At 45.6% G+C, this 20,269-nt stretch overlaps 1 protein-coding gene across 7 annotated transcripts in view; it reads right to left on the bottom strand.

Moving 5' to 3' along the window:
- The window catches only part of DYNC1I2 (dynein cytoplasmic 1 intermediate chain 2), a 1,097,199-nt gene that overhangs the window by 597,246 nt on the left and 479,684 nt on the right, over window positions 1-20,269 (bottom strand). For all 7 annotated transcript variants that reach the window (XM_069616204.1, XM_069616201.1, XM_069616199.1 and 4 more), the window contains one exon: window positions 11,858-11,947. In XM_069616204.1, the coding sequence (XP_069472305.1) occupies window positions 11,858-11,947 (90 nt within the window). The remainder of the gene's footprint in view (window positions 1-11,857; window positions 11,948-20,269) is intronic.

Below are 20,269 nucleotides of genomic sequence, written 5' to 3'. Positions count from 1 at the left end.
AGCCCTGACCTTCCTGGCTCTCTTGCTGTGAAGCCCAGCTCTTGCCCTCCCCCCCCCTTGGGGGGCTACTCGGCCTTCACCAACTTCACATTGCTTCTACCTTGGCTGGAATCCCTTGCTCTGTGTGGCCCTATCGTTCACTGGGGGCTGGCCTCTCCCCGCTTCATTGCTTTGGAGGCTACTGCCACTCCACCCGGAGTGATACTCTGCAGAGGGGTGCCGTCAATACCGCTGGTCCCCGCTCTTCCATCGCTGGGATTTCCCACCTTCAAGGCCCCCCACTGTTGTCTTCCACACCTTCCCGATCGGGCTGGATCCCTGCGGTCTACACTTCTCCGGCATAGTCGCGTGGCCACGACATTCCCTGCTTCCCTCTCTTGTCACGTACCCTACCTGGATTATTGGCTTGCACGGCCTGGGATCCCCCCCGTCTCCCTCTCGGGGCTGCTAGTGGTACCCCTTTACCCCACTCAACCATCACCCTTGTCAAAATGACCAAGGGGGGCACGAGGAAACAGAGCTCCATCAACATGTTTGCGAAGGCAGCTGTGAAATCCCCGGAGGACTCCATCGAGCGGGCCCCGGTTGCGTCGTCGTCCGTAGTGGCACCTGAATCCCAAAACATGATGGACTTTATCAGGGAGGGTTTCACTGCCCTAAACTCAAAACTGGACAATATGAACGGCACAATATTGATCGATCAAGGCCCACATCGAGAGGACCGATAGTCGCGTGTCTGAGGTCGAGACACGGGTCGGCTCCGCCGAGGATGCACTGGGTGCACTGCGTTCCGAGGTTGTCGCTCTCTCTGGCCGAGTCCTCGAGGTGGAGACGAAGAACGAGGACTTGGAATCCCGCTCAAGGCGCAATAACCTTCGTGTTATTGGGGTCCCTGAGAGCGAGGTACACGAGCCAATGGAGGACTTCGTTGAGCACACATTAATGTCACTTCTGGATTCGCCCAAGCTCTCCCCTCACTTTGCTATTGAGCGGGCGCACCGTGCCCTTTCCGCTAAACCCAAACCCGGGGCTCCGCCTCGTCCCATCATCGCCCGGGTCCTGAACTACCGGGATCGTGATACTCTACTCAGAGCCGCAAGGATCAAGGGCGAGCTGTTATTGGGGGGTGCGAGGATTCATCTTTACCCCGACTTCTCGACTGCCGTCCAACGTGAACGCAAGACTTTCCAAGCTGTGAAGCGGAGGCTGCGAGATCACTCCGTTAAATATGCCGTGCTCTACCCCGCCAAACTGCGCATAGAACATGCTAATCAGGTGTTCTTCTTCACGATCCCGGAGGAGGCCTCCAAGTTTATGGACGAACACTTCCCAGGTTGACTTCCTTCTTCTGTCCACAGTTCTGCAGCTTCCCCCTTGGGCCCTGCGGGGGGCGGCCGGGTCCGGCCCTTCCCCGTCACCGGTGCCGCATTGATCCTCTCTCCCGGATTCGGCTTGTTCAAGTTTCTCCTTTCATTTCAATGATGTGCCATACTGCTAAGTGCAAGACACCCTGTCTAAGTTACATACAATGTTTGTAGTTGCACCTTAAGCTCTACTGGTCCTGCTGCAACCCGGAGCGCTGCGGCCAGCCCGGCCTACAGGCCGCCAGGCGCTGATGCCTCTAGTTTGGTTTTGGTTGAAGGGGTTTGGGATTGTCATTCCTCTGTTTGGGAGGGGGATGTGGGTGGGGGTGGGACATGCTTGGGGTTTTATTATCAGAAAATTGGCGCTGGCAGCGAAGGCGGACCATGGTGCAGCACTCATCCACTGGTCTTGGACACCTTTTTTGACTCTACCACTATCACATCTATGGCTGAGGGGGACTTAACCTTTATGAGTTGGAACGTTCGGGGGTTGGGGAACTATAGAAAGATGAGGCAGCTCCAGCTGCAGGCTGAGCGCCACGGGTCCAAGATTCTCTTTTTGCAGGAGACACATGCTCGCATGGAGCAATGCGTGCGTTTCGCCAAAACCTGGGGCCCTCATAGATTCTTTACCGACTTCTCTACTCAAAGTCGTGGGGTCATGACCCTTATTCACAAGAGTCTCCGGTTCACCCTCATCTCTTCACATATTGACCCCCTGGGCAGGTATGTTCTGTTACACGCCACGCTTCAAGGGAAAGAAGTGGTTTTGTTGAACATTTATGGCCCCAACTTCGATGACCCTGAGTTCTACAGACAGGTCACGTCCCTTTTAGATGGCTTCCCCCTTGTCCCAATTCTCTGGGGGGGTGACTTTAATAATATCTTCGATGTAGCCCTTGATAGATCTGGGTCCAAGCCCCGTCATCTCTCCAGGGCAGCCTATGCTGCATTATCATCCCTACCCCGTTTGGCCATGGTGGACGCATGGAGGTTCTTTTACCCCGACTCCCGCATTTATTCATTCTACTCTTCAGTCCACGACTCATACTCCCGAATTGACCGCTGGATGATCTCCAATGTCTTGGTTAAAGACGTGAAACAGTTAATGATTTTACCCAGAACCTTGTCCGACCACTCTCCAGTGACCATCACCGTGAGCTGGGCCCCTGATCCTGGCCGGTCCCGCTGTTGGAGACTGAAACCCCTCGCCCTACTCGATCCAGAGTTTCATTCCGAGCTCAAGGACTCTATTGAAGAGTTCTTTGAGTTAAACGCAGGCTCGGTACCATCACTAGCCACACTATGGGAGTCTTTCAAGGCCTATATTAGAGGGATTGCACTTTCCAAGGAAAACGGAGTCCTCAAATCGATTCGGAGAGATCTAGCCGAGAGTGAATCCAGGTGGTCGACCATGGAGGCTGCGTTTTCACTTCACTCTTCTCCGGGTAACCTAGCGGCCATTGGGGCAGAATTGGATACGTTTCGCTCCCTGGCTGATCGTGAACAGAGGTTTCTGGACAACCCAGGCATCGCGGGGAGGGCGAGCGCCCTGGTCGCTTCCTTGCGAGGTTGATCCGACATGAGACAGGTTCCCCACACATTCTCGGGATTGAGAGACTGGACGGCTCCTTGGCTGTCTCCTCCCGGGACGTCAACGCGGAATTCTTTAATTTTTACAAGTCCCTATACTCCAATTCGGACGAAGTATCAGTGGAAGAAATCGACTCCTTTCTCAATTCCCTTCCCTTGTCAACTTTATCCCCTGAGGCCGCGGGCTCTCTTGACTCCCCACTTACACTGGAGGAGCTCTCCGACGCTGTTGATTCCCTATCCTCGGGGAAAGCCCCCGGCTCGGATGGTATCCCAGTCGAATTTTACAAGTCCTATAAGTCACTTCTCCTTCCCCACTTGTTGGCTGTGTGGGAGGAGTCGGTCGAGACAGGTGTGTTCCCCCCTTCGCTACGTGAGGCCACGATTACAGTATTGCTAAAGGCTGGCAAACCCCCCTCGCATTGTGGATAGTATCGTCCGCTCTCCCTTATAAATTGCGACGCCAAAATATACGCAAAGGCCCTGGCTCTCAGGTTGGCCCCCATCCTACCATCCATCATTCATTCCGAACAAGCGGGCTTCGTCCCGGGGCGGTCCACCTCCCTGAACTTAAGGCGTATATTTAATATAATTGACAGGATTAGCCCAGAGACTCAGGCTGTAGCGGCCACGCTGGACATGCAAAAGGCCTTTGATTCGGTATCATGGCAATTCCTTTGGCGGGTTCTCGAGAGCTGTAAATTTGGTTCCTCCTTTCTCTCTTGGGTCAAGCTACTTTATTCGTCCCCCGTGGCTAGGGTCCGTACAGGTGACCACTGCTCTCCTTCCTTTGGGATCGCCAGGGGGACGAGGCAGGGGTGCCCATTCTCTCCCTTGGTTTTTGCAATTGCCATAGAGCCCTTCGCGGACATGCTTCGTCACCGCCATGCCCACAGAGGCCTCCGTACTGCCGGGAGGGCGGACATAGTTTCCCTATATGCGGATGACGCGTTGTTGTTCATTCGCTCTCCATCTTTCAACTTGCCTCCAGTGCTGGAGGATATCATTTATTTTGGCCGGGTCTCGGGCCTTAGGGTGAATTGCTCGAAATCCACCCTTTTTCCACTTACGGAATGCACTCCCCACCTCCCCCCCTGACACTCTGGGATTCACATGGGCTCAATCCACATTCACTTACCTGGGAATAGCAGTAACGCGCCAACAGGCACTAACCTTCGAAGAGAACTTTCGGAAGTACCTTACACATCTGTCCGTTAAGGTTTTAGCCTGGGACAAGCTCCCGATTTCTCTCGCGGGCAGAATGGGCCTATTGAAAATGGTGGTGTTACCTCAGCTGCTTTACAAGTTTGCCAACGTACCCTTGTGGCCAGGCGCGGACTTTTTTCGCGACTTGACTCGTACAATCAACTCCTTCCTTTGGCACTCAGGAGCGGTCCGGCTTAAGTATGAGACCTTGTCCACCCCCATGGCCAGGGGGGGCTTTGGTGCCCCTGATTTTCTTAAATATTGGCTAGTATCCCAGATCCAATATATCTCCCATTGGTTCAACACAACTGACCCCCCCCTCATGTCCGGCTCGAGAAACTTGCGGTCTGTGACCGCGAAATCCGCTCTTTGGTTATACAACCCGCTCCTCTGGTACTGGATTCACAGAGTCCGGTCGCCTGCACATCCCTTGCATTAGCCAAAACATGGAAGCTGCTTGGAGTAGCCCGCGCCTTCCACGGCAACCTTCCCCTCTGGAACTTCCTCCCGGGGGTCCCCCAGGTCGCACCACTTACTGTTCGTTGCTGGGCCGAAGCAGGCTATGAGCTGTTGCGAGACGTGTTTGACCAGGGCATATTTATTGAGTGGACTGATCTCCCCCTACCCTTGAGGAGTGACCGGAGTGTCTGGCTTCAATACGCGTCTCTCCGTAAGACCCTTAAGCGTCATTATCCAACATTCCCTGCGTTACCACCAGACGACCCGGCCATTGGGGAACTCACTTCCCCCTCACCCATGAAAGGTAAAATCTCCAGGTTATACTCCATACTGCAGTCCAGATCCTTCCCAGAATTTTCTAAACTCAGGGGGTCTTGGGAGAGGGACCTGGGGGTGGAAATGTCAGACGACCGCTGGGCACATTTATGCGACCGCACTCACCGGGTGTCCTTCAATTCCCGATTTAAACTCATTCAGTTAAAAGTGCTGCATAGGTTCCACCATACTCCGGTCAGATTGCATTGCATGTCCAATGAGCATCCGTCTAGCTGCCCTCGATGCGGGCATGATGACGCGGACTACATCCACATGATCTGGTCCTGCCCCCGCCTCTCACTGTTCTGGGGAGCGGTTTGCTCGACGGTATCTGCTATGCTTGATCACCCCATTGATCCTTCCCCAGCATTGTGTCTCTTCCACGACCTCCCTGGCCTCCCTCGAAACTCCAAAAAACTGGCTGGCCTCTGCATGCTCTTAGCGGTTCGGTCCATCCTGCTCTGTTGGCTTCGCCCCTTTCCCCCCACACATGCCCAATGGTTAAAGGCGGTTACTTGGGCCTCTGACTCCGAGGAAACTTGGTCTCACATGCAACCTACCCACTCCAGGCCTAGGGACATCTGGCTTAGGTTCCGCTCCTACTTGTCCGACCTGGACATGACTCCGGCTGCTTCCCCTTCACCTGCTCTTTCTCACTAGTGTGAGAGCTCCTTCCATATTATTTTGCTCAGCCACCCCTCCTCGCATGTCGTTTGTAATTCTGTCTCTGAATCATTTTGTGTGCAATCTCCGTATGACTGTACCATGAACTGTATTGTCAGTATGTACCTGCTGGGCGCTGTTCGCCTGTTGTTTTGCTGCCACGCTGCCTAATAAAAAAAGAATTAAAAAAAAAAAGAAAAAGAGGGATGTATTAAATGTCCTCTGGGTTTAGAAGAGGGAGGGGGGACTAGGAAACTTTTAAGTGTCAAAAGATGGTTTAATTTCCCATGGTGTTTTCTCTTTCCCTGTTCTAAGTTTAAGAGTTGGAGTTCGACAGGATTCTGCTGACAATATCCTCCAAAGACAAAGGGGATATTGGCTAGGCGCTGTTCGACAAAAGGGGGAATACTGCGTCTCACCTGAGGGCATTCCTCCAACAGTCCCCAAGGATCCCCCATCCAGGTGATCCTCCTGCACTCGTCCACTCACAGCGTCTGGTTCCAAAGGTGATGTTTGTGCCCTGGCCACCTGAACAAAGAATCCCAGGGGTCTATATGTGAAACCACCCTCAGGTTTCTCACAATAGTAATTGTTTCCCCCTCAGTATGCTAATTGCTAAATTAACAGAGATATTAACCTAAAGACCCTTGACCATATGTCACTAGACTCCCTCAGGGACTTTCTACCTTTCCCTACTATAGCCAGGGATTAGTGTTCTACCAGCATAGGGAATTGTGCCTCATAGGTGACCCACTTGATTCAGGCTTTTTCCACCAAGCTCACTCTCTCATCTCACTCGCCCGTCCACTCCTCCACCCCTTCCCTGGACTCTACCCTCTTTTCTTATTCCTCCCTCCACTTTCTGAACCTCATGTGTCTCACTCACCTCCACTTGGATTTACCCTCCACTGTCAACACTCCATCTTACTCCACTACTACTCCCACATAACTACTAATCAGACACACTCCTTTCACTCATTACTATACACTTCACAGTCACTCCTTATACAAACTCTCCGAACCACACTAACAAGCATAATCACACTGCAGTACTACATTCACTCACTAGCCAATACTGCACAGTCTCCAGAAATTGCCTGTACACACTGCTGCTTCTTTGGTTTTCCACCTCCATTGACCTCACCCAAATAAAACAATTCCTGTTTCCTCTGGTCTCCTTATATCCCCCTCTCTTTCTCTACATTGGTGCTCTGTCCCTGGCTAATTTGATCCTGTATTGCTCACCTGGATGGTGTTGAAGAAACAAAAAGCTTTAAGTAGTAGGTTAAGCCCCATCCCCTTCCTCAGCGCAGGCTCGCTGTGGAACAATGACGGACCAGAAAGGCAACTGTATGTGTTTGCTTTCAGGGGGGCCTGTTTCAGGTTACCCCAAGTTTAAGTCCCGTGTTGGAGGGGTTTGTTCTCCCCCAGTACAATCCCTGGTGGTCTATGGCACCCAATAACTGGGTGATTGCCACTGTCGCTTATTAGTACTATGCATTCCCTCTATGTGCTGTGTCTCCTCTCTCTCTCTCTCTCTCTCTCAATCGCTCTGCTGGTCTTACTCTCTCTGCGACGGTATGCCGAAGACTGTTACGCTCACCTGGCTCCCACAGAGGCGTCGATCGGAACTGGACAGCTGCGGTCTCCACCAATGTGACGTGTAGGGCCGAGATGACGGACTAGACTGGCCCACCTAGCTTCGTTTGCTTGGAGAAAGGGAATTAACCACCCGTGTAGTTGAGCGTAAATCCCCACACCCCCGCTATTCTCCCCACAGATCACCTTTGATGTCCCCTCTTATAGTCTCACCTGATGTTTTGAAAAGATGAGCTCTCCATCCTGCATTGAGCGCAGGGGTGCGTTGATAACCAGTTGCTTCACTGGCTCGAAGGAATTGGTGAGTTCCAGAACAATATTGACTCAGAGATTCCCGCCATGACGCCGTAAGTATAAAGTTCGGAAGAGTTCAAATGCCTGACTTTCACTCTTGTCCGATTCCTTGCAGGTTGCAGCTTGATCCTAATGAACAGTTCCTCGTGGCAACCGGTAGTATTCTGGTAAGGATTTGTATTTTCCAACACAGTTCGATAAAATAATGTCAATATGTAACCTGTTGCTTTCTCTCTTATTCAGGCACTGAAAGTATGAAGTCTTGGGAAATAATACCTCCGGCGGTAAAATCAGGTAAGTCTATTGTGGTGAGGAGGGTTCCCCTTGTTAGTCCATTTGTTTCACCTTGCTGTCCTTTTGTTTCCCCTTAGGGGCCGGGGTTCGGCGAAGATGCAGTGGAAGCTGCGCCGACCTGTGAAGAGGAATAGTACCCCCGGTGGTAAAATCAGGTAAGTCTATGAGAGGGTAACTAATATTCCTCTGTGTATTCCCTTGGCTCACCTTGCTGTTCTTGTCTTCTCCTTAGGTGCCGGAGTGCGGCGGGAACATACAAGAGGATGCGGTGGAATGTGAAGATGCTGCGAAGGCCGGTGAGTTAAGCGCGGCACTGCAGCAGGCGAGGCGACGCGCATAAAATAACTTCTTTCCTCCAGCTCGAAGGCACGATGGATCGTGAATTCAGGTAAGGATTAAAGGTATTTCTCTTGTTCTAACCTTTTCTCCTTCTTTCTCCCTTTTTCTAGGAGCTCCAAACTCGAGGCGGGCGTGGCAGAAGGCTGGATGCAGACCTGCAGGCATGGTGAGCGTTGCGCTGCTGGATGCAGAATAACGCGAAGCGTGTGCTGCTCTTCGGGTGTGGTTTAAATAGCCTCCAAAGTAGTCCCAGGTAAGTATTCCTCTCCAGCCCCGCCCGAGTAAAAAATAGTCCCCAAGTAAAGTAGTCCCTTCCAAGCCTCTTTTGGCTTGGAGCTCTTGCAGAATGGTCTGCATCAGGTAAGTTTGCAGCATGGTCTGCATCAGGTGAGTTTTAATCTATGAGCCTGGTGCCTATAGCGCCAGGACTGACTCCATATGAGCCTGGCACCATAGGCGCCAGGACTGGACCCAAATAGCCCCTAGCAGGGGTTGTTGGGCTTGCTTAGGATAACTTGATGCCTGCTTCTGGGGTTGCTGGACGTGGTCTGGGCCCCCGGGAGTAGGCATCATGACAAGACTGAGGTCTTGGTTGCTGGTGGTGGGGGTCTCACTTTTTGTGCAGCTGTTTTACGGCCCTGGAGAACAGCTCAAAGTATGGTGTTTCTTAGTGCTTCTAGGTGATGCATCTCTCGAACAAACAAAAGAACACTGGCAAGCATTTTGTTTAGGAGGCATGGCACACGTTATAGGTGGATTGCTAAAAAATAAACTGGCATAAGGAGGGGAAGACAGGAAGTGGGGCCGTCTCAACTGCCACCATTCACCACAGGGGTAGGACTGGCTCTGGATTTCTCCCTAGTAGTCCTCCCAACCGTAGTCGCTCTCGTCTTGTCCCCAGTACCTTGGCCTCGTCATACTACCATGTAAATAGTCAGCTCTCCTATGACTGGATGGAGAACTGGGTATCGGAGCTTCTAAATTTCCACTTTGCTATCCTGCCATCCCCACTTGGATGTCTTGCAATTCTCTCTGGCTAAAATCAGACAGGGCAGACATTGTTTCTGGAGAACCACCCTTGTTTCTTGACTCAATCTTTTCCTTACTCCTCAAATCAAAAAGTTGCTTTCACCCTTGTTCAATCTCGTCTTGATTACGACAACATATTTTACTTTGATAGTCCACGCTTATAATCTTCACTGTCTCCAGATTCTTGAAAATGCTGCAGCTTGACTTGTGCTTTGGCATTCACATTTCTTCTTACGCTAGCACCCTGCGGAGAAAACTTCACTGGCTACCCAGCTTTGAAAATGTATAAATTTTCATTCTCTCTACCACTCTGGGCATTCTTTCATTAAGACAAAAATTAAGCCTTACACCCGCTCTCGCCTCCTATGTTACGCCAACCAAGTCTTGTTGATTAATCCCCACTTAAGCAGTGCTCGCAGAGGAAGGCATGCTTTATCTTTCCTTGCGCCCTCTCTCTACAATAAACTATATCTTCCATTTGCAATGCCTCATCCCTGCGTCCTTTCTATCACAAAACTAAAAACCTGGATACTTTCAGCTGTCTTTTTCACTTACCTCTGTCTCAGACTTGGTCAGCCTTTTATTAGGTTAGTGCCAGAAAGCCACTTGCGGCATACGCTTTGGTTTACAAGTAGAAATAAGCAGCTAAGCAGGAATTTGAGGAAGTTGCTGAAAGTGAACAGAAGAAATCAACAGAAGAACACGCTCTTGATATGAACACTTCGCTCTGCAAGCAGCAGATCTGGTCCAAGTAAAAGAAGTGACCGAGGTATTGTAGTCAGAGTGTTTGATAGGGAAGGTCCTGCATGTGGGGAGCCACACTTGTAGGCAGGCATTTTACTCCCATGTATTGCAGAAACAACTGTTCTAACAGTGAGTAAGTAGACCTCACTAAAAGGAGACATAGTATCACTGTAGACAAGGATAATCATAGAGCGAGTTTTCAATGTCGAAAGACATTTCTGATGCAACTAATTGACTTAAGCGAGAACAGGGAACATGTTCATAAAAGGGACACATATTTCAAGCAGATTCATTTGCAAATGTAAGTCTCAGTTTTGACCAGGTTCAATAACAGTGGATCACCAAGGGAAGTTTCTCTAAAATAACGGGCCCAGGGTGACACCTTTTCCTTGTTTTCAAGTGGTTTTGGGCTGGGGCATTTGGGTTTGGGGAATATGGGTCAGTTGACTGGATCCTAGGATATGCTGAAATATCTTCTTCAATGGATCGTAGTCATTTGTTGATAAACAAAGTTTAAAGGATTGACCCGAAATGTTGGAGCATATCACTTTTACATTTTCATCCCAAAATATAGGAAAGATTGTTGTTTCAAGAGGGTCATGGAATGGGTAAAACTGGTTTGATTGCCACATGCCATGACTGCTTTTACCCAAGCATGGGGCAGAGGTATCATGCGTCGTAGGGATCAAAATAAAGATTTGATGAATGGGAGTTTAGAAGCTGCTACTGGGCCATCAGGGAGTGAGGAGCAAGAAAATTTGCTGCAAATGTAACTCGCGCACGAGAAAGCACACTATACCGTCTTTCCATTGTATATGACCCATTATGCATCTTTTAGATGTGCATAAAGCTCATTTCTGAACATTCGCAAACACACAGACTTAATGTCACATGTGTATGTATGTCTGGCACCAGTTGGCCTGGGGAGTCAAAAACATTAGTGGCTCTTAGTGTCACTAACCAGGCACTTCTAGACTACAAGCAGGAGCCAAATAGCTCTGAGCAATTTTCAGGCACCTGCTAATCTGTGCTGTATCATATGTTCCTTTTTGGGATACGAGCTGTGACTTTCTCCCTTACATTCTAGAAATGAGGGGCTCTTATGAACACACTTCCGTCCCTCCACTGCAATTTCTGAAGCTGGCATAAATGTGGAGGTTAGCGCTACTTACTAATTCGGTCAGGACACTAGGGCTGGATGTCAATGTCTGCAGCAGTCAGAGAGAAGAGGGCAATGTGGTCTGTATTTTGCTTCCCCCATTACCTTGCACCACTAGACGTGTGCCTTCTGAGAAATATATCCTACTGTTCCCTCATGAAAATAAAACGAGAAAGAGGGAGCAGCAGTATTGATCATATTACGTCACAGAAATAGGTCATCTTTATTACTCTTTTACATAGCCTTCATCACAACCATCTGCAATCATACCTCCCAAGGGTTAAGAACTCCTATCTTGTTAACTATTACTACTTTAAAACACTAACTCTTGGTTTAAAAAAAAGGATGGTAGGGTAGTGGACTTTAAAGCATACTTAAGAGGATTAGGAATTATTGTGTGTACAGCAAGCAAGCAGTCTTTCACAATTTAAATATGATAATGACAGTTGTGAGGAAGACAAAAGGAGGATTACTAAAAAAATGCAAGTTATCGTACATTGGTGAAATAATAAACCTGATACAGTGAAAAAGAAAGGCGTTTTTAGTGGAACCATAATACGGTGTGTATGACCGTATGCAGCACCATAATAACTAAAGCTGATTTTCTATTTTATACAATAGTGTTTCTTTGTTAACAAAATACATTGAATTCCAGTACAGAAAAATTGAATGTAGTTAAGCATTTCACCCAAAATGTCAAAAGTCTCAAATGAACATAGCAAACACGGACTCTACATTCACCCCCACAACATGTTTTTGCAATTGGGCATGTCGGTTTAAACTCCTGCATGTTATGTACCTTCGTTTTCTATTTCTTTCTTCACAGACTGTTCCTCCTCTGGTTCAGGAGCTGGTTTTGGGGCAGCCGACTCCTCCTCTTCTTCATTTTCTGAAGCAAAATCATAAGTAATTTGCTTGTCAAGTCATCATAAAAAAATCTCTCTATAAAAAAGCACCAAGTAGACTTGCAAAATATCATCAAATGTCTATCGTTTTGAACGTTGTTAAACAACCAGTAAAACAATTTACGTTTCGCAAAACTCCCAAATGAATAATTTGGCTCAACGTTTTTCATAAAATGAATTCAGATATGATTAAACACTTCATACTAAAGAGTAAAAAGAAAATAAATGTTCAAGATTCTATTCCCTTGAAGTATTTTTGCAGCAAGGAATGTTGTCTTTGTTAATGGTTAACATTTTAGCTTACAATATGAGCGCATAAAGCATGTTTAATCTTAAATACACTGCCTACAAAAGATTACGAGTATGAACATGAATATTCGGGAATCCTCCGGGAGCAGAATTCACAATAAAAAGAGCATGCTTCTTACTAATAACAGAAAACTGCACTGTTTCCAGAAGTATTGCTTACAAATACTGTCACAGTTTGTACAGGTACCAACTGAGCTTCAATTAAGTTTCTACTATTTCTCCAAACCTAAGAGTTTTTTCGCAACATGGAACTAAACTGTGTTTGTCATATTAAAGTAGGAATAACTGTAGTGATGTTTCATCATATGACTGCAGGAAATAGACTCATAAATTCAACCCCATTGGGAAAGAGATAACATTTCCGGATGACTTCTGAAATAGGATCCGATGCAAGTACCTTTTCTTCAAAAACATACATGAAGACAGAGGTTAAGATTCATACGTGACTTTGTTTCAAGTGATAGAAAGTGTTCTTAACATGTAAAATAAACAGTCTTATTTACAAAGCCAAACACTATGCTATCAGCTTCTATGTAATGCCGTTAAATTATTCCAATGTGCATAGTAACTCCTCACCCAAGGGGAAATCTTGGAGACAAAAATATTTTATGCAAAAGCTCAATCTGTTGATAGATGTGCTTTTCTTGATAGCCATCATATTATGAAAATCACAATAAATCAAATGAACCAAAAGAAAGGCTACGGGTACCCAGTGATGTCCGAATGTCAAGCCCCTACACTGTTAAAATTGGCAATTCAGGACTTCAGCCAAGCAAAAGGAGAGCAAACGTGTTTTGAAATATTCAATATAAACACCTATTCTCGTGGTCTGGTTTGTATGTTACTGTGTAGCTACAATCTCTGTTATTTACGTGTTTGCTGTCTGGGAAGCTGAACTCGTGGGCTGTTTTTTTTTAAAAAATCAAGTCGTCAACTCCTGTAGCAAGACTCTGCAGGACGTTCCAGTTTTTATTCACGTTAGTGTGTTTATTTCTTCTTTTTGATTCATATTTGATGCTGCATTACTCGAGTCTGTAGTGCCAGACAGAGTGCAACTTACCAAGTAGTTCAGAGTCTACTTTGTATAGGAAACACCAGCTATCTCTAGAAAAGTCCCTTGCAGCAAAAGCAAACAACAAACTGGATTTTGCATGGGTTGTGGCTAAAGGAAGACACTCTTGGAGATCCTGCATGAGTCAGTCTATCCTCGCCTACATCTGAGGCAGAACATATGGCAGGGGAAAACCATGTTACATGACATACTCACACCTGGCGGTGTTCTGAATGTGGCAACATAATAGAGATCCAGCATCAAAGCAGTACCAGTCAATCCTGTTAATTCTAGCTACATACACACAAGACGTATACAAATAGGGAACTATATGACTAGAGTTCATTTTCTACTTGAACTCATGACCATGGCAGCATCAGTGCCCCGGCATCAACTACAGTACCAAGTACTGGCTAAACAGTATAGAAACAAACACCATAAGGACACTGCAAAATTAATTGGGCAGTATAGGAATCGGTAACAAATTACGACAACCAGGTACTGCAGAACCCAAAGGCTTTATTTTATGACCAACAAATTGAAGGTGAAAACAGAATTGCCACGTGCAATAAATCTTAATAGATGAACAACAAACTATTATGACAAAGGGAGGCTAAAAACTATGGAACAGCTTTCAAATCCATACCTTTTATCTTTAAAACTATAACATGCTTTCATCTTGGGGGTCTTAAGACTGCATGGGTCTGTTACATTGGAAGGCTCAAAACAAAATTCCTTATCACTTGACAAATATTCCAGAACTTCCATCAATATATATATAAAAGTGAAAATGTGTGGGTTTGTGGCCTCGCGTATGTTCCCTACACAATACCGCACTGTTTCACCAATCTGCACCAAATTTTGCACAGTCACCTGTTGGGAGCCTCCGGACATTACTGGCTACATGACATTTGGACACCCCACCCCTTTCCCTGGATTTAAGCAAACGTCACTGGGTTTGTGGCTTTGTGTATGTTCCCTAAACAATTCCACACCGTTTCACCAATCTGCACCAAATTTTGCACAGTTACCTGTACCAATGAGGGAATGAAAGCCTGGGCAACGCTGGGTATATCAGCTAGTACTGTATAAAAAGGTAATAACCATAATTGAAAGAAAATTTAACTGAAATGTGTATTGTATTTCAAGACAGATATTCTTTCTTAAAGTGGCACATTTGCTTAAAATCTATTCTCTTGTTTCTTCAAAGCGTTATCTTTTCGAGCTAGAATGAGAGACACAGCACTGACAAAATTATTTAGCCTGTAAACTGAAATATGGGCAAACGCAATACAAACTGTTTGGAAAACATATTTCACTCAAATAACTTGTTTAAAGAACATTGTCTTGGGATGTATTAGCCTCCACGATTGTTCATATTGCTGCTAGACAGCCACAAAGTAATTTCGTAAATTAGAAACGATTACATAAAGTTCTCAGTGCCAATCAGAAACTGAAAAAATATCCATCATCAATAGAGATTCTGCCGAATTCTTGCCCTACTATTTAGTCCACAACAGTCAAATCAAATGAATGCATCAAGCGAAATAGAACAGAGGCCCAATTGTAAAGAATTCCCAGTTGAAATCTCAGAAATGTTAGGAGCACTTATTATTCCAGACAGAATAAACATGTAGCTGCGCATGATTTTAGGTAACATGGTGACACATTAATGCAGCAGAATACAGGAAATCAAGCGCTTATCGAAAATAGCCTCAAGAGCTACTGGCTCGTGATTCGAAACCGTCAATGTCTAATGGGTCTTAGCGTGGTATAAAGATGCATTACATTACTGCAGCTTTCAGGAAGGCGCGCTGAGAGACAAGTGTTGCTGAGATAGCAGCCAAGGACTCCATTTTCTATTATGTCATTCCATATGCAAGTCTCATCCTCTATGCGGTGGTGCGATGTTTGACAATGAGCTTTTCCTGGGTAAGTGTGTTTTTCCGAATGCGCAATGAATATTGGTAAACCTCAATGTTACACACAAAGGATCGGGCCCAAACCAAGGTCATTCGACAGTTCGCCTAAAGGAGATTTATTTTTGAGTTTTTACCGTCATAAAGCTCAGGTGAATGCTCACACAAAAATATAGAAAAGTGCACAGCATTTTCCGTTCCACAATGTCCATGTTCTGTTTCTCCGAATAAGGAGGACACTGGGAAAGCTGTTTTAACTGCCTAAGAAACTGTCATCTGTCTATAGGGCCATGGCAGCAGGAGGCTGAAGCACGCTGGCCTCCAGTAATGAGACGCTATCCAGGAAGAATGCTTCTTGTTTGTCACCACCACATCTCCTGATCCATGTTCAAAGTTACCCAGTGTATTTTAAAAAGGGAGAAAAAAAATGGTCAAGAGATGGGAAACAGCTGCCAAGCCATGGTCGCAGCAGCTAGGCCAGCTGACTAGATAGCAGCAACCAGATGGTACTGCTGGGATTGTTTCTTTCCGCAGCGAGGTGGCAATGGGATGGCACAACATTTTTCTGCTTGACTGCTTCCAATCATGTCTTTCCCCAATGTCAGACCGCTGCAATTACCGGCCCTGCAGGAGGTCCACAGACAAGCCTTTACCCTACAAACAAAATACAGCTTGTAGGCCGTACCAGCTGCCAAGCCACACACATAGTGATGGGTTGAGAAAGATCTGAAATTCTTTCCAACTCGGCCGTTCTGTAAATAAAAAATACAACTTTTATCGGCAGCACAGAAGGATTCCAGTAAGGTGCGACAATAGACGCAACTTAATCAAAATGATAATGACGCGTGTCAATCCAAGATTACTTGAAATGGAGTGATTTTTACGTGCAGACAAGTTTACAGAACTAAGATAAATGGCATGAATGATTTCAATATATGCTCATACTTTTGAACCAAATGGTGAAGGTTAAAATCTTTCCTTTCAAGGGCCTCAATCAGCCACAAAGGAAAACAGTAATCACTGTCTTTTCAGCCAGCCCAACCGCATTTGTCAGCCCTTTCTCCGTCAATGCAGCCAGAGCAATCAACCTGCCAAGCATTCAGAATGGAAAAACAATCTGAAAATACAGGGTATAATGCACCTGCCAGTGAAAATGGCCATTTCAAGAAAAGCTAGTGATCTCAGTGACCCTGCTGAGGAGGCGGCGGTGCAAAGGGGAAAGAACGCTTAAAAGAATTCTTCGTGATCCCCACTCTCCTGCACATTGACACTTCCTTACAAAGCATGCCAATTACGGCTTTTGTGCTACTTAAAAATGAAAGCTTTTCTGAGGCCAAATAATCTCGGAGAGAAACAGAAAGACTGTGCATGTGTGAATTTGCATGCAGAAAGCAAGGGCAATGTATTAATTGGAAATAGTGCAGCAAGTGTAGTAGCGGAACGGCAGGGCACACGCTAAAACAAAATGCAGCACGCAATCACTAGAGAAAAGGAGGGGAGTGTTCAAATCGCTGCGTGTAAACTTCTTTTGCATCGCAGAGATTCTTTTAATATTTTCTAAGGTGGTTCTGAGGTTTTCACAGATTGAAAAAATATAATCTTAAAACTGCATGCTTCACGCTTAATGGATTTTTTCATCGCTAATAAATGCTCGGTGTAGACTGATTGGAAAGAACAATGGTCATAATCTGAAAAGCCACCATTAGGTTTGTTCTTTCAGGGCATAACACACCTTACAATCAACCCTTATGAAAAGGATTCTCCTACAGCTCCCTCAACGTGGCCATGTCCCACTGATTCCCTGATTATAAGTTATCATGTGCAATAAAAGGATTGTCAATCCTGTCACAATGCCGGGTCATCACTTAGTGTTAAGTGACCTCTTCATATCCATATTTTACAGATTATAAAGCATCACTGAGCATTCAGGCAATCATCAGTCTTATATTGGCTGAACCTCATAGGGACATCTAGCAATAGGTAGAAATCACTCAGAGGCAACAGAAGGGAATATTTGCCAGAACCAAGAAATTCATATTTGTAGATATAGAATATCTATTAAAAAAATACAAATAGAACCATGGGTGAAGTACACATAACCATAAGCAGACGATGTAAGTGTAGGACCACAGCAATGGCACTGTGGCACCAGTGGTAATGGTCTGGAATGGAGGAGTTCTCAGCCACATTTATTTGCCATTATTGAACTACAGTTTAACTACACATCAAACCTGTAGCGTTAACCTGCTCTGCCGACCAGAACATCAAAATGGTAATGACCTAACCTGTTGAAGATTTTCAAGGAACATAATTTGCTACTTCCTGTACAGTCAAGCTTCCCGGTAAAATTGGTCCTGTGTCAGTTTTCTTAAGTGTTTTGAGTTTCCTTTTAGTGGGAGCCTACAGGGTCCCTTGATATCTCAAATCACACAAAAAACACACATGGCGAAAGCTATACAAATCCCATGAATGAAATAAATGAAACATGGTATCGTGTAAACTGGCTAACTAACATAAATCTAATAGAAGGACAGCATGTTGTAGGAGGGCAGGATGTGTGCACACCCATCTGTTGTCAGTTTTCCTCCTCAACATTTCATACATAGGCTCTGCTTTAAATACTGTAATACTACTGTGTAACACTGTACACTCAAAATTAGACACACTACAAACTAAACCTGAGCTCACGCTACATAACTACCTTGCAAGACCTATATAAACTACCTAATATGTAAAGCCTGTGTTGAGAAGAAGTGGCGTCGAATTTGAGTTAAGGTTTAATTTGTAGTGTGATCAATGTTGCATTGAAATTAGTGTCTGCACATTAGTTCTGGCATCCCTAAACTTTGTAGATTTTACTTTTCTTGTTCTGCTTTAACCTTGGCATTCCCAACATTTACAGAATTCCTGTTTTAAATGTTTTTTTCTCCATTATTCTATTTTTTAAATCATGTGTTTGTGTGTGCATGCGCATACTGTGCATGTATGCATATTTCCTGGATATTGATGGGGCATACACATATTCAGTGGCTACTGTGTGTGTTTACTCATATTCAGTGTGAATTGTGCATGTGCATATTGGCTTTGCCTCAGCTCATTTTGAGCAAATAGTCTGTGCTTACTTTCGTTCAGTTCATATTGTGGTAACTCATATTCAGAGCGTGATGTACTTAAACGTGCAGATTGTCACCAGCTGCACATGTGTTGTGTGTGTTGTGTGTTTCAATTTTTGCCTATTGCGCACGTTAACTTATGTTCCATGTTTACTGTGTCGTATGTATTGAAAACAAGTCGCCTCTGAATAGAAAGCAGTATCAGCAACATTTGTAGGAAGTTTTTTGCATGAGGGAAACAGTCTGGAGGTGAATGAAAAGGCAAGTTGGCCAGATGGAGAAGCGGAATCGGCATTCCAAGTTGCAGCAGTAGCAATACAGTAAGACACGTTCCGTCAGCTGCAAGTGTTAACTTGAATTGCTGAGGAGGAGATGCTGATGAAGTGGGAAGCACCAGCAGACGGAGAAAGCTGGTAGGATGAGTTCAGGTGAAGCTTACAAGCAGTCTAGAAGATTTGCACAAAAAAGGGATAGGGAGTGGAAACACCAGTTGAGGCTTTGGGCCCCAGGAGAGACTCTTGACGCAGGGTCTATTGGAGAAGAAAGACACAGAAGCAAATATCACAAATCACAAGGCCACTGACGAAGCAAAGGATGAAGCATTTGTTGAGGAGCAAGACCCAGGGGTGAGGGGAAATTTGGGGGCACCTAAGGAACCCCTTCCCAGTACCAGAGATCCAATGAGGCCACACGAGTGGAGACAGACAGAAATGCAAACCAGTACCCGGATACCACACACCAAGGGGTTGCAAGCAATTTCAGAGTGGACGAATTGATGCATGCTGGGGGCAGAATCCTTGAGCAAAGAGACTTGAACATTTGAAATGCTGGAAACTAAGGACCAGACCAAGTCTAACGAACCTTGAAGAGCGAAGAATGGATGCATGACAGGAAACCAACTTCAGTCTAGATATCAAGTTCAATGCATCGCAGCATGCATCCTATTATACTCCCTCTTTAACTGATTATACTTTAAATGCACTTTTTTGCAAGCATGCACCCCACCGTATTCTCAAAAGGTGCATTGAGCTCAAGGAGAGAATACAATATAAGGTATGCTGAGAAATGAATATTGAGTAAAAAAAAAGGAGCCATGAATATGGAGTATAAAAAAGGAGCCTCGCTAGATTGGACTCGAGCATTCTTGGAGAAATAGCAACGCAGTTAGCGGAACATCAAGCACACTATTTTCAGAGACTGAAAGAATTAGGAACTGGACAAGTCTATGAGAGAACCATGGTTCCAAACCAGATGTCTTGCAAGCTACTTATTAGAAAGATAAAACTATAGAAAGCAATGCTTTTGTGGTTGAAAGCTGTGAGGTTCAAAGGCAGAGCCCAGACAAAAGGGAAACCGCAGTTGGCTATGTTGGGCCTAAAATGCAGAGCACTGAGAACACAGAGATGACAGCCACCTCAAAATGCTGTTTCCAGAGGAATACAATTAAACAGGCCTAGAAATGCAGAAATACTGTCTTCGAAATGTGACAGCACAATTTTGACTGGCAGACAGAAAGGCCAGCAATTTATTTCAAACTACAACAAAGGAAAACCATGAAAATGTGGGCATTGTGCAGCTTGAAATCAGGAAGATAGAACGAAATTGCAGAAGTAAACTTTAAAAGCTTATATGAAGGAACTGAGTGGCTTGTCAACTGTTTTGAAAGAAACTGCAAGAAGAAAGACTAAAATTGAGTGTGCCATACGTGTGAACAAGACATTTGCATCTGGGATTGAAAGGAACTGTGTAACAGTGAAACTACAGTGTCTGTGCCAGTTTAATATAAAGTATAATCTAATGATGAAAATTGATGGCATGGCACAGGAGTTCTATGCTAATGGTTTGACTGCAGGCAAAAGCAACACAGGAAGCCGATGGCCAGAACACAATGGTTCAGTTTGAAGAAATGAAACA

This window comes from Ambystoma mexicanum, chromosome 9 (genome assembly GCF_040938575.1).
Source record: "Ambystoma mexicanum isolate Mex_15411 chromosome 9, UKY_AmexF1_1, whole genome shotgun sequence".
In the NCBI taxonomy this organism is placed as follows: domain Eukaryota; kingdom Metazoa; phylum Chordata; class Amphibia; order Caudata; family Ambystomatidae; genus Ambystoma; species Ambystoma mexicanum.
This window is presented reverse-complemented; position numbering and strand designations above follow the sequence as displayed.